Source organism: Zonotrichia albicollis, chromosome 1 (assembly GCF_047830755.1).
Source record: "Zonotrichia albicollis isolate bZonAlb1 chromosome 1, bZonAlb1.hap1, whole genome shotgun sequence".
Classification (NCBI taxonomy): domain Eukaryota; kingdom Metazoa; phylum Chordata; class Aves; order Passeriformes; family Passerellidae; genus Zonotrichia; species Zonotrichia albicollis.
This window is the reverse complement of record NC_133819.1, coordinates 55,039,202-55,054,185: the sequence shown is the minus strand read 5'-3', so window position 1 is coordinate 55,054,185 and position 14,984 is coordinate 55,039,202. Positions and strand designations below refer to the sequence as shown.

Genomic DNA, 14,984 nt, shown 5'->3' with positions numbered 1-14,984 from the left:
GATAGCTAAGCTCATTTTTGGAGGGCTTACTTAGAATTTCTTTGACTGCCTTGGTTATTTTCTGTCATTCAGTGAAGAGTAATAGAATTAAATGTAAAAATTTATTTCATATCTTAATGTATTTTTATAATTTCATTCTCAAGAGTTCCTCAGATGTCAGTGCATCTCACAGGAGCCGAGCAAGTACCTCCAAAAGGAGAGCTCTTGTGGTGTGTAACTTGGAATGAGCACACTTTTGACTTTTAATGTGATGTGTTCACATTGTAACATTTTCTGTGTCTACTTACCAAAGCAGTAGTTTGGTGAAAGCATGCTTATAGAGCACGGTATTAATGGGATTGCTGCAATGATTGATGTAATCAAGTACTTTGTGATAGCAAATGTGAGCGCTGAAGGAAAGAACACTTACAGGTGTGAAGGGAATTAATCTCTTCAGTTGCTCTCTCCCAATGTCCCCAGTAGAGAAGTAATGAAATGGAAAAGGTTGTCCATCAGTCTTGGCAGGTACAAACATGTTATTAAAAGTTAAAACAGGAGACATTTTTCTCTTTTATGTTGCGATTTTAGAACAACAGACAAGGCTGAAATACAGAGATTTTGCCTTTTCAGTAATGGGTATTTCTGTATATTTGTGGTATTCCTAGTTTAGGCAAGTTAAATGTTTTTTAGTAGACTGTTATACTTTTTTAAACTATTAACAATTAAAGTGTTGGGATGATAAGAGTCTTAGTGATGTCTTCATTCTGTGATAGCAAGGTTGCTTATTGGAGGTAATCATTAGAGACAGAAATTGTTTTGAAAAAATAAATAGTTAAGTTGATTAAAAATGATCCAGTGACTTATGGGTTCTATAGGTAATACTTCTAGTAACAAAAAGGACCATAGTCTATAAATTACATCTACAATATTAAAATATCATTTAATATATTGGTAATACTGGATGTATTGGAACTATTGAGATAATATGAATACAGTATGAAATAATATTAACTAAATCTGGGCTATATTAACTTATAAACAAATATAAAATCGAAATCTGGGGAATTTCTGTTGTTAATCTGATGTCTAGAAGAAATTTTCAGATGTAACAATAGACAAAAATATTTTTTCTTTAAATCCTCTTATTGCTCTTCATTTTGGAAATTATACTGGGCAATACTCCAGCATGCTACTACTATATAATGTCATATTTTAAAACTGCTGTCAGGGTTTTTTTCTGTTGGCTTAGGTTGATATTAAATTGTATATTGTATTGCACATTACCTACAGTCAAAATACCTGTGAAATTTTTTAATGAACTGGAAAAAAACAAGCCTGATGTGAAAATATAAGTTTTCTAAGTTGAAAAAAAGACATATAAACTTCACAAATTTTGCTGTTACTGAGTGACAAGAAACATGAGACACTTGCTAAACTATTATTATGAAGCTGTTTTTATTAGTATTCTTAAGAGTTGCCAATTCTGGTAGAATCGCATTCTCTTTACACATAGGTGTTTTCAGGAGGAGCAAATGTGTGAAAAAGAAGGAACAGTGAGTGTGATGAAAGGGCCAGCTAATTCCTCTATTCCCTTTAATTCCTCTATTCCCTTTAATTCCTCCCTGATCACAAAGTACTATTTCCCTTTCCTCCTGTGAAGTCTTTCATGCCCTGTACCCCGTAGGCAATGACCTTCCTGAGCCTGTGAGGTGCCGTGGAATGTCATTGCATCATGGTGAATTGCACAGCTCAGCAGTGGGGCTGATGTTCCTTTTGAGTGCTTTGCCTGTGTGAAGATGAGCCCTTTGTTACATAACCTTGTAAACGTTGTCTCAGTTTAATGAAATCTGCCATATAAGACTTGGCTTAACTGTTTAAAATTCTATTACTAAAACCACCTGAAATATTTCACATAGTGTAGTGCTGTCCAAAATTATCTAATTTTTCATAAAATGGGGTGCTGTTGGGGAAAAAGATTAATTTTTGTTTATTGGTCCAGCCTCAGAAAGCACTTCACATCTGGATAAATGCATATTCCTTCATGTTTAAATTTTCATTATTAGTAGAATATGCTTTTTTGTAATTTTCTTGTCTTTTTAGTCATTCTTTGAAGTAAAAGCAATTTTTTTTTTTAACATTATGACTTCCACTTTATTTAATTTTCTTTCACTATAGTATGACAACACTAAGGATAGATCGGCAAGATATTTGGTCCCTGTATGCTAATATTTTGCATCTCTTTGAGGGAAGACTGGTTTTTGTGCTTTGTTTCTAAGGTGTAATGATACTAACTAGTGACTTTAAATTCTTTATATACTTTAAAAAGTATATAAATTTGTACTATCATATGTTCAGATGTAGAATAGTTACACAGTTCTAACACTTTCTGTAGCCTCCATGTGTAATTTTTTTCAGGGAGAAAAGACACCTGTCTTACAGCAAGCGCTTTCTAGTATTGTTCTTTCTAAACTTTGTAGTGAAGTATCATACAGATTAGACTTGGAGGACATCCTTGGTGGAAAAAGTGTGTATGCATCTATTTGTATTCTGCATTACCACATAGAAACTTTAACGTAATCTAATGGAAAGTTATTTCAGTCCAGAGAATAAGCAGCTAGTTTGTATATCTTTACTTAAAGGACATCTGTCATATTTTTATGAAGGGATAGTAGATGGCATCACATTCTCAGTGGTATTATGCCACATAAAATCTGTGTTTCTTAAGAAGAGGCAAGCAACAAGTACCACCAAAAGGAATATTTAGGCGGCTTAAAAAGCTGTATTTGTTTAAATAGCAGTGTTATGTGAATTAGCTAGCAGATAGGCAAGCACAATATAGTGCTTAAATTTGTCTGTATCGTTAAGCTTTGTTAGTTGTTTATTGATTTAAATTCTTCTGAGAGATGTGAGCACTAGCTTTAAGCCAAGTCTATTTTAATGAGAATAGGGTTGTTTATAGTTTCAATTGCCAGGTTTTTTTAACACAGTGATAGAAGCGTGGCTATAATGCTTTTTTTCTAATTAGGTAGTTAGAATTTTCTGTGTTATTTCAGCTTCAGGTGATAAAACCCTTAAATCCTTATGTCTGTCTTCTTTATATTTTAAGATTGAAGATGCTGTTATATAGTGGTGTTAATGCTCTAAATTTCTTTCTTAGAGTCATGCTTACAGTTAATCTCAAAATTCAAAGGAGAAAGCTCTTTATTCCCATAAAAGTTTATTGGGTAGTTTTCTAGTATAATATTCCTTATAAATATACTAAGTATGTAACATCATGGATAAAATTGTTAGCTTCCTGACATTTTCATAAATGTTTTTAGGAAAAAAAAAACCCTCATACTGATCAGATTCTGACTTTCAATTTGTGTGTGAAACTGTTTTTGTATCACTGCAATACTATCAATGGAATCAGCTGAATAGAAAGCTTGTTTGCTGGAGGCCTGGAAAAGGCTCTGGGAACTATTTAAAGGTGGCAGTTCTCTGGATTAAAGTTTATTCAGTTGGGATGGAGATACATGTTCTACTACTTGTCCTCTATCAGATAGTTAAAAACATTTTAAATGTAGATGTACAGCAGATTGAATTTGCCATAGACCTTGATGTTAATCCAGTGATTTATTGAGAAAGGCATGAGGATTATTTTGATTGTGCAAAAACTGTTCCAGAAAGTTTAACATGTGAATATAGTGTCAATAAATGAAATATTTTGGATGTAATTTTTCAGACGGTTTTTAGTACGGATGGATTAGCAACTGCAGTAGGGGTTGGGGGAGGGGTCAAAACAGCTGTGGATGCTTGTGTTGAGACTAGGCTGAAGTGATTTTGTATTTACTTATTATTGTATTACAGCATTTCTCCATGTGCTTTTCAAGGGCTATTTTCCTGTTCCCTTAGTTCCTAAACAAATGAACAATATGAGTATTTCTGCTTTCTGTTGCCTATTAAGATAAGAAGTGCTTTATTCTGCAGGCACTGCTTTTTGCCATGTTTTTATCTGTCTTGTTTTTCTTTTATGTATGCATGTATGAATTTTTGCCTTACATGTTCATATATATGCAATTTGTGTAGAGTCAAAACCCAGCAGAAATAAGCCAAAATATAATTGCTAGACTTTCAGTATGTGTACTTGACGTAAAGAATAGTGGTAGGGTACAGGCTATGCTAGTGTCACATAAACATGCAGCCCAAATTCAATTATTAGGGATTTCTGTCCTTCTCTCTCCCCAAAATGCTTTGATTCATAATGATATCTAATGTAAAAAAGATAAAGTAAATAATTGTACTAATGATTAGCAAGTCTTTTCAGTTATGTTTTTAATGTATTTCTTGCTGCACTTGTTAAAAGCTTTTGGAATTTTTATTTTATTATGGAGGAAAAATACCAAAATTATGTACTATTCTGTTTGAGCATGACATCAGAAATACAGTTAATGCTGATATGCAAAGTACATAGTAGTTTTGAGGCTTTTATTATTTACTTGCTTAAGAAAGCTAAATGGATTTGGGGTCAGCATTAGGGAAAACTTTGCAGCATTCTGCACAAGGTCTAAGCTTGGGAACACTTGGGTAATGTTAAGATAAAACTTTTGTTTGCAACATCTACAGATGCAACCTTTGTTTTCTCTCTTCTTTCCTTCCTCACCCCTCAGAGTGGAAGTTACTATGATCAGAGAAATTATAGCAGCCTTGGATATAGTAAACCAGTTCCTTCCTACCGTGTTTGGGTCTGTCTACTCTTTCTATATAACATTAATTATTTACATAAAATATGTATATGTGGTTTTCCTTACTTGTGCTGTGTGACACTAACACTATGACACTTGCAATTATTACAGTGAAAAGCGGTAACAGTTGTATTTTTTGCTTGTAAGGGTTGTGTTTTATAAAATCATTGTGTAGCATGCTGATTACTCTACTCTGCATGTGAGGTTTTAAATTTAAAATAACTTCTGTTTCATGATTCTGTATGATATACAGAAAACAACCAACAGCTGTGACAGTTGCTGTTTCAAATTCCTGTCTTTTAAAAACAACAAAAAAGCCTTAAGTGTTTAACACCATTGCAGTACTTTTTTCCATCTTAATATAAATTATAAAATACTGATATATCATGAGATGAGTATTATCTTCCAGTACATGCAGCTGTGGTCATGGCCAGGTCTAAATAACTAGCTAGAGAAAACTGACATGTTGTTTGAGAACTACTTAATTTCTTCACTCTCTTCCACAAATCTACTTGAAGAAATACTAGACTGGTTTGATAATGATTAAATGGATTTCAAAGAGGTTTTCTTGGAGGCTCTCCCACCCTTCCTGAAAGTTTCTGTCTACTATAGATAGATTAAAATTTAGTATTTAAATCTTTAGGACTTCAGTGGAATATAGAACATACATTTTTAAATGTGTGTATGCAGAAAAAGTATTCCTGACTTGTTCTGTTCTTCACATTGTAGTCATCTTCTCTATACAGTGATCCAGTGGCACCAGCTAGGAGCTACAGGGTTAGTACAATGTCAAACAATACCTTACTTATCTTTAGATGTTTGAATGGCCCAGTATAAATACAAAATTACGCTTTTCTTCATAGGTGTCTTCTTTAAACACTGCTTTGATAAGAAGTATCAGTTTGTTTTGTAAGCACCATATGCATGGTTGCCTTAAATTTGTATTGTATGGTCATGAGGTTTGACAGTATTACATGTGCATTTTTTAAGTATTTTTATATTGCATTTTGTGTGTATAATTTTCTGGAGGCGTTGAGTTTAATTTTCTTAATGTTGTTAAGTTGCCTCTTTAAAGAATTTTAGTAGTTGCTGTTTTACTGCTCTTTTTACAGTCAAGCATAAAGTTGGTGAATGCAGCAATGATACTGAAGAGCACTGGGGTTAGAATAAGCTAATTCAAGCATACTAAATAACAACTGCATGTATAATACCAAACCAGTATTTTAAAAAGTTAAGCATTTGGATGGAAATCAGAAGATTATTGAAGTTTGCAGTAAATACACCTTGAATACTTTTAAATAGGATGCCATATTTAAATTTAATAAACATGAAAAATGCAATAGCATGAAAACCTAATCTGCATCTTTACAAAAACAAGAGTAGCTAGTAGTGCCATAAGAAAAGCTACTGTAGCTCTGCAAAAAGTTGTCTTTAAAAACTGGCATGAACGTCTGAAACTTCATGCCTTTTGCTGCCTATAGTAGTTCAAATCTATCTTACACTGCCATTTAGAGACATGCTAAACCTATGTTAAAAAAAAATCAAATATTATGTAGTATTTTTAATTAGTTGGTGAGATCTTCTTTTGCAGTGGGATTACAAATGCATGATTTACCTTTTTTGGCTTTGCATATGCTCTCAAGAAAATGTTAGAAGATTCTGTGGGAGAACAATACAGTAAAGACTGCTATTACATATAGCTCTGATACAAATATAATTCTAATTTCTGCTGGAGGTTTCTTCATAGGGAGGGGCAAAGCAGCATGAAATGGTAATTGTTTTTCTCTTTAAGTTGCGTTGCTCAGAGCTGCTTTTATTATTCACTGCATAAATAGATTTCAGCCCTGCACCTTTAAACATAACTCTTTCAGGAGAATGTGCATAAGTGACTGTAAAATAAAATCACTAAGTGTACTGCATAGCTTCAGTTCCCAGGGTGTGTTAAAACTTCTGCAGGCTTCCGAGCAGTTAAAACCAAATTGAAATTTAAATGTTTTATTTAATTATGCAACTAGTTAAGATTTGATTTTTTTAAAAGTATTTGACTATTTTTAAAGGGAATTCTTAGTGGAAATAGACATGTCTCAAAGCAATAATAAATGCTGCTGAGAATCTTAATTTTTTTTTCCACAAAAGATATGCTACTAACTGGAAATGCATAGATAGGATAAGAGAGTATGTGACTGTGCATAGGAATTACAGTGTATGAGTGTGGCATGATAATGGCTGAGACTGGATGTACATGCTGCTTCATTCCTTCTTTCTCAGGCCTCGTTGTGTGGTGATGGATGACATAACTCAGATGGTTCTTGCACTCTTAGTATAATAGGCCTCTGGTTGTTTCTTTCATTATCTTTGTTTTCTGCAGACAAAAATCTATGAAAGTTGTGAAAGTGTCCTTCATAACTTTTCTTTAGCCATCTGAATGCAGTTATTCTTCAAGAGCAAGCTCAGTCCGGAGTAGTCCTGTGGTGAGCATTCCTATGCACGATTTGGTGGACGCTTTGATATTAACACATCAGCAGTTACAAGCATGCCCACTTGGGATGGTTTCACTGACCAACACGTAGATTGGATTTTGCCATTTGGCATAAGAAGTTTTGATTTGTCAGGGATGTGATTTTTAGCAAGATGTAAATTTTTAGCAGTAAGACAGTAAACTGTAGAAGGAATTTGTTTTTCTAAATATCTTTTTAATGTTTGTAATAAACAACTAGTAACTGAAGTACAGCACATTGTTGGGGTTACCACCCTATGTCATAGATGGGGCAAGCACATGAAACACACTACAGTACATGTGGAAAAGTCTTTGTTTGGGGAAGAGGATTAATGCTAACTGTTATATCATGCAGTAAGAAGTTTGCTCATTTTTATGATAATCAGTATCCAAAATGAGAAAAAATTGGGTTTGGGTCTGTATTGTATTAAAAGTATCATTCTAAACTTGGCTCTTTGTGCTGAAAAGTGATTTTGAAGAGTTTTATTTTGCTTCTGCCACAGAACAATTGTCTAAGTTTCATTGATACAGCTGCTCATTTGTCACGCCACACAAAACAAAACAAGTTATCAGTGTTCTAGTATGGGCTAAATTGAAATGTTCAGTCCTTTTTAAAATTTCTCACATATTAACACTGTTATATGTACTAAACAAAACCACATTTGTCAGAAACGAATGTTTTTAGCTACAAGAGATATCAGAGTAAATTTTTGAGGGGGTAGGAAAAAGGTAATTTTGCTGTTGCTTTATGAAGTTCTAAAATGTAACAGGTATTGACATACATATATAGTCTCTTGCATTGTGAAAATGCTGCTTGTCTCCTTAGATTTTATTAACACTGAGATAATTTCTTAAAAGTATATACTTTAAGATATATATATATACACACCTATATATATATATATATATATAGGATCTCACTGTGTATAGGTTATACCAGTCATGCCAAGGTACATTCACTCACACTAGTGAATGCTTAATAAAGTTCAAAGCATTTGTTTAATGAAATAATCCTGAAAAGCAGATGAGTAAAAATCTTAAGAATAATTTAACATTAATTTCCTACTGTTTCTGTGTCTTGTATTTTGGTTTTACTCTGGATAATGCATTTGAAGCCAGCTTAGTTCTCTCTGAAAATCAGAGGAGCAAGTAGGAGAGATCTAAAAGGTAGAAAACGCTTGTGAGAAACTGTATGATGCTTCTCCATCTTAAAATCTATCCGTTTTGATGACCCCATTGGGAAAGATACTAGGACTACAAAAAGCATAGAAGGAGGGACAGCAAGGTTTATTAGGTACATGGATCTCTCAACAGCAAAATGGATTTTGAATGACTGACCAATACTGTCATAGATTGTAGCCCGAGTTGTTCTTTTGCTGTAATCATAATAAATAAGAAGAATTCTCTTCAGTATCTCTATACTTTGTGAAATGTAAGTGCTATAGGAAAGTTTAGCCAAATTTCCAGCTATCAAAATTTACTTAGCTAGCTACATTTAATGAAAATTAAGATAATAGTTTAAATATAGATGTAGCTGAAAAATAGCTGGAAAATTTGTTGTCAGAGAAATAGAACATAACATAGCATTGACAACAAATACAAATTCTGTAGTCCTAAAATAGCATAATCTGAGCCAGGTGTTCACCAGTAAACTAGTTTTTGTATGCCAGTTATATATGTAACTTTTAGACATCTTACCAGCTTTTAATCACATACATCAAGTATAAAGAACTTTTTTTTTAATGGTGAGAATTGGATAAGGACAATATCTTTTCAAACTATTCATAGAAGGATTTTCTTCCTAAAATCGCTTTCACTGTGAAGATTGTATTTATTTTTAACTTTCTGCCTTTTGAAGTAGAATGTTATCAATAAGGTTATGATAAACCTACTCTTGCCGTTTAATACTGTGTTTTACATGCATAATGTTTCTCAGTTGAGTATTTCACTTGAATTCCCATGGCAGATGTAATTGTGCTTAGATATATTTTGCCTTTTTTAACAAGAAATGTGGAGCACTAGCATTTTCCTCCTGCTTTTTAGGTGCTAGTCTGACATACATCTTTGGGGAGTAACTTTGCCTTCTAGTCTAAGATGCCTTAAATTTAGCAATGAGAAGAAGCCCAGATTATAGATAGCACTGTTGGATTTGTGTTGATTTGAAAAAAGACAACATTTGTAGAGAAAAATATTTTTATATTTTTTATTTATCAGTTTATATAGTCTGTCTTTTATGATCTGTACACTTTTTTAAATGTTTGTAGTTTGTGTTTGACCTTAAATTAATACTAAACCCATTGGTATCTGGTTTTATTGTTTTTTATATTACTCTAATTGAGGAAGATGAATCAATAATAAATGTTCATTGTTTTTAGTGCAAGAATGGAGATTTAAGGTAGGATTTTTTGGTTTTTTAATAAACTTCTGTTCATTCAGTGGTGTCATCTTCAGTTCTCTTTCACCTTCTCCTTATCTTTTGAAGTTCTCTGATTTTTCTCATCAAAGTGAAACTACTGCTGATTATTTCAGTCGTTCCAACCACAGGGGAAGCATTGTTTCCGATGCAGATTATGGCCAAGTTTTGAATAGTGTGAGTGTAATGCTTTTATTTACACTGTGGTGAATACAGCAAAACCATGGATTTTCTTTTCATACTCTGAAAGAGTAAATACTGTTAAAACATTCTAAATTACTTAATTGCAAATTGGTTTATTGCGGATTTGGGGCTTGTTTTCATATAAAAATGTACTGAATGAAATTTTAAAAAGCATGCTCCTGATTTTAAAGGAGATTTTGCCTGTTGCTAGAAGCATGTGACAAGTGTAACACTTCACAATTTTGTGTTTGTGTATGATAAGCTTAACAATCTTTTAAAGACCCAAATATTTTGCATTTTTTTCTTATGGAAATTAAGTGTGCTAGGGAGGTTTCTGTGTACTTTTGGAATACTATTACTTCTTTTCATGACAAAAATACTTAGATCTGTACCCACACTAGTGCATTTTAGTGTTCCTTCATCCTATATGAGATTTTTTCAGAATCCATTACTGAAGCACTCCTTGCTGACTATGCACTTGTGCAGAATCCCATGTCAATCAACAGATCATGTTAAGGGAAAATTATCGTGATGGTTTTCCTGTGCAGCTCCCTTTAGGCTGAACGTTGTTTTTACCAAACCTAGCCGCCTTCTCTTTCTTGATGCTGTAACTTCTAAAAATTCTTATTACTTGCAGGCAAAACTTTTGTCTTTAATAGCATGGAGTAAAAGGCTAATTTCTGTTCTTAAGTATATCTTTTGAAATACCATTTAGGGTTAGCAGATACAGTAGGTAGGCAGGGAGGCTGAGAGCACTGTGCTTATTTAGCTGAGCAAAAGGAATGGTATGTGGTGATCGGCAGTGTGTAATTGCTTGCTTAGGTGAGAGCCAAATTCTTTGTACCCTTGCCAGGCAGTGCAGCAAGGGCCAGCAACCTCACACTGCAGTTCAGGAGTTCAGACCAGACACTCCAAGAAGCTCCACAAGGATGTTATTGTTGCAGCCTGTCAGGTCACAGCAAGGCTGCAGAACCTCTGTGTTCAAACCACAGCTGTTGCCTGTGGTTTTGCTTCCAATGGGAGACTGAGAGCTACACTACTCTCACAACCACTTTCTGTGACTTTGCATTTTGATGATATTTTAATACTGTTACAGTGCTGTATAAGTTGTAATAATTCATGTTATTTATCATCTGTACATTCTCAAATCATGGAAGACTAATTATTTCTCCAGCTTAAACTTTAGCACTTTTTTTCCCATAATAAAGCTGACTTTCTGAAATAAATGCTAAAAGAAATGTGGAGGCTGAGACTGGTAGTTTTTCTGCCTTCTCGGTTGCTTGTGTTATCATCATTATTTATTACTAGATTTGAAATTTATATTTTTATTTAGGTTAGTCTAAATGTATCCTCCAGATCAATACTGGTAACGAATATTTGCAATCTATAATTTCAGTACATCATTGGAGGTAGTGAATTTGTCATGAAGAAGCAATGTTGCTTTTATAGAACCACAATAGGAGGAAAAAGAAAAGTCATATAAAGTAATGTTTGTTTCTTCTGTGATGGCAATAGACTTCCAAAACTGTTTTCTCTGGCATAGAGAAAAACAGGTGTTCTTTGAGAAGCAGGACATGTGAGACACCATACTAAATACGTGTCTAATCCCACTTATTTTGATTCATAGAAATGTAGAAAATGTGGACATCTACAATACTAATTTTGCAATAGCAGTTTCCTAACTAGTAAGGGAGTGTGGTAGTTCTTCTCCTTAGTCTTCAGTAGATAAAATATGAATTGAAATTATTTTGTAGAATGCTTTTACTTAGTACACTTCAGTTATAGGCTTTTACCTGAACCAGTTTTATTGTGATTTAATCGCAGGTGACACTAAAGAGATTGAACTTGCAGACGTGTTTTCTGTTAACTAGGGCATTCACCCTGCTGTCACTGAGTGCCTGAAGTACCTGCATGAAGCTTTGCATTTGTTATGCCATCTAGTTTTGCAGTGATTACTCTTAAATTTTAAATATTACTTGAAATATATATTTAAATATACTTAAAATTTAAAAGAGTAAGTGTGTTTTGTTGCTTAGTACTGGTAATGACGTTTTAAAAACTTTAAAGAAAGGTTTCTGGCTTTTTTCTTTACATTTATGTTGCAACTAAGGTAAAAACTTGTTTTTTTTAAACTAAATATTATTTTTCCTGTCTTGATCTATGCTAACGTCTGGAATTTTTGAAATGGATTCATTTAAAAATATTTCTCAGTCTCTTTGAACAGAAGATACCAATTAGGTAGTTCCTTATTACGAAAGGTAATCATGTTCCCTATTCTCTTTCAGCTGGAAGAAAAGAGTGAAAAATCACATTCAGAAATATTTTCAAGGGTAAGAGTTTTTAATTTCCAAAACTTTTAAAATTATTTAAAGTTAGTGTTCATTCCCAAATCACAAGTGTTTAATTAATTCAAAAAGTACACATTCTGTGTATTCTTTGTATTTTTTGTCAGGGTTGGCTTGCAAAAATAATTTTAGATAAACTTTTTTATTGCCCAGAATTAATGGTTTATTCTGTTTATTTCCTGAGGGAAAAAATTTATTCTTTAGTTTTCTTTTGGCCAGTAATAATTTTCTATAAAATTTATTTTTTTGTGTGAGAAATACTTACCAGGTAAGGCTAAAATTTAGGAGGGTAAAGCTATAAAAATCTGTATGACTGTATGATAGCTTCTCATTGTAGGCTTTCTTCTGAATCTAGGATGGCAGAAATTATAATAGTTAGGAAATATTGTAAATGTCTACAGTATTTCGCACTATGAGCCATCTTATGAATAACTTCTGGATAGATGACTCAAAATTCTAATGTTCTGGTACACTAAGTCATCAACAAGAAACCAGGCTTTTACCAAGAAGATACACAGGTGCTGGAAAATACCCAATGGAACATGCTGTCTGTAAGCTAGTGTTAAGAAAAACCAGAGAGAAAACCGTTCTGTGACTTTGAAGAAATTTATAATTATTATCAAGTATACCAGAAATAACCATATGATTCCTGACACAATGTTTTTCCCTTTCTTAAGCCCTCATCTCGCAATTCAGTAAGTGCAGCTCCTCAGAGTGGCAACTCATCCAGGAGAGGAAGTGGAGATGCAAGTAGTTTCATGGATCCTGATGCCTCCCTCAGTGAATTACGGGTGAATTGCATTTTTAGAGAATTTGGAGCTAGTTTAAATAGGAAGATTGTTTTTTAATACACAACTTCTGTTATAATAGGAAAATGTTATAAGGATGTAATTTTCAATCATGAAGTATTTTTTTACTTTCTTGGTATTTTATCTTGGTTTGTGTTCATAATTGTGGTTTAAGAGTTTAGCTTATTAAGATAAGACTTTGTTTATGTCAAATTTCGAACAGTTCTGTCCTGTTAGAGTTGTCTTGCAGCTAGGGTTATGAACAAAACCATAATTTCCGTCAACTTGTTGTGAATTAATTTTAATTTCTGGGAATTATTGCAGGCTTTGTCATTTGACAGAAGTGCATGTAAACCTTTTAATGCTTTTTCAGTTTTAAATTATTTCCCCATACTACTTATGCAATGGTTCATTCCTATGTCCTGCAGGATATCTATGATCTTAAGGACCAGATACATGATGTAGAAGGGAGATACATGCAGGGACTTAAAGAATTAAAGGTATCAGGGCTCCTCCCAAGCATGCATTCTGAATGGGTGTTTTGCATAATGGAGTTATCACCAATTTCACTAATGTATAGTGGCTTCACTAACAAATTTTAAAATTTCTTTAAAGCATGTATCTAACTTTTAATGCATGAAGAGCATCAGAGATTGCATGTTTATTATTTGATTACAGTTAGAAGAGTTAATACTTTCTGATGTTTTGATATACATAGGTGTTTTCTGATAAGATAATGAGGTGTTCAGTTTGTATTTTTAGAGGTTTGTTAGCAAATAAACAGATATACAAAATAATTACTAGGTGTTAAGTAGGGAACAAGGAAATGGGAGATAATTATGACAAAGAACTTGAGAATTAGTCCTCCAAGTTTCAGCAAATACTTCATATTGTAAAGCAAAAGCAAAATAATAATTTTGAAAGATGTACTTCAATTAATTTCGGCAGGCATATTGCTTGCAGGAGAAAATTAATTTTGTTTTAATTTTTCGCCGTTAAAAAAAATTAATTTATGCTGGTTTATATTCCCATTATTTTCTCTAAATCACAGATTGGTTTGTTCAGCATTAGGCTAATGAGTGCTAGGGAAACTTTCCTGTCTGTGGTAAGGAAACAATCCTGCATCCACTGTGGTAGTCATATTCCCACCACCCCAACTTTCACTGCTGGGAGCAAAACCCTCCAGTGAATCACCAAGTGAGTCAATGGGTGCTGCACTAGACTGGCTGCACACACCATTCTCACACTGTCAGTCAAGGTTACCTTACAGGCTTGACCACAGGTTTCCCATAGCAGAGTCTCAGACATCTCATTTTTGTAAGTACTTTAATCATGGCAGGGTCACACAAAACTAGTTTGAGATGAAGCTGGGTGCTGCCAAGAATGGACCTGAACCAAGAAATCCATTTTGTATGCGCAGGCCATGCCCACAGGGGTGCGGGGTTAGGAATTCCTGCTGAGCCACTGGCTCCCGTTGTATCTCGGAGTGGCTGCTTACCTGGCTGCTGCCACAGATTCCCGTGCGCCTTGTTGTGCAAAGGGGCAGTGCCTGATCACTGCTCTTGCTGGAAGCTCCAGTCCTTTCCCCTGCCGAGGGTGCAGCCTGCAGTTTGTACTGCAGCAGCTCACTGACCTAGGTGTAGTCTTCCACATGAGATTTGTCTGTATTTTGACTTGTTTAAACTAGTATGTATGCCTTTCTTTTACATATTTTCACACAATTAACAGTGCAGTAAATTTAAAATAATTCTCCTTTTCACTGTTTTGTATTGAAGGGATACAGAATTCAAAAAATGATGGGGCTTGCAAATCTTTTCTAGGATATTTGTTCTGTTCTCTTTTCTGTTGTCTAATTATGAATGGTTTCATGTAAAAATAAAGAGAACTTTTTATATGTTTTATATCCATATAGAGACTGAATTAAATGAATGCTTCTTGTATTAGACAATGTAATAGTGATGTATTTATCAGCTTACTTGAATGTCTTCAATTTAGCAATGTATTAGATTATATAGCAAGGGGAAAATATGTAATATGAACTGTTTAGTGTAGCAA

General features: G+C 33.7%; 1 protein-coding gene across 19 annotated transcripts in view; it reads left to right on the top strand.

Annotated features, from left to right (window-relative positions):
* The window catches only part of LRRFIP2 (LRR binding FLII interacting protein 2), a 55,887-nt gene that overhangs the window by 24,408 nt on the left and 16,495 nt on the right, over positions 1-14,984 (top strand). For 3 of the 19 annotated variants that reach the window (XM_074541730.1, XM_074541699.1, XM_074541765.1), the window contains exons 6-13: positions 144-209; positions 4,629-4,703; positions 5,433-5,480; positions 7,121-7,174; positions 9,683-9,790; positions 12,082-12,126; positions 12,819-12,932; positions 13,358-13,429. In XM_074541730.1, coding sequence (XP_074397831.1) covers positions 144-209; positions 4,629-4,703; positions 5,433-5,480; positions 7,121-7,174; positions 9,683-9,790; positions 12,082-12,126; positions 12,819-12,932; positions 13,358-13,429 — 582 coding nt within the window. The remainder of the gene's footprint in view (positions 1-143; positions 210-4,628; positions 4,704-5,432; positions 5,481-7,120; positions 7,175-9,682; positions 9,791-12,081; positions 12,127-12,818; positions 12,933-13,357; positions 13,430-14,984) is intronic. The other 16 variants (XM_074541755.1, XM_074541719.1, XM_074541767.1 and 13 more) reach the window with 10 other exon arrangements.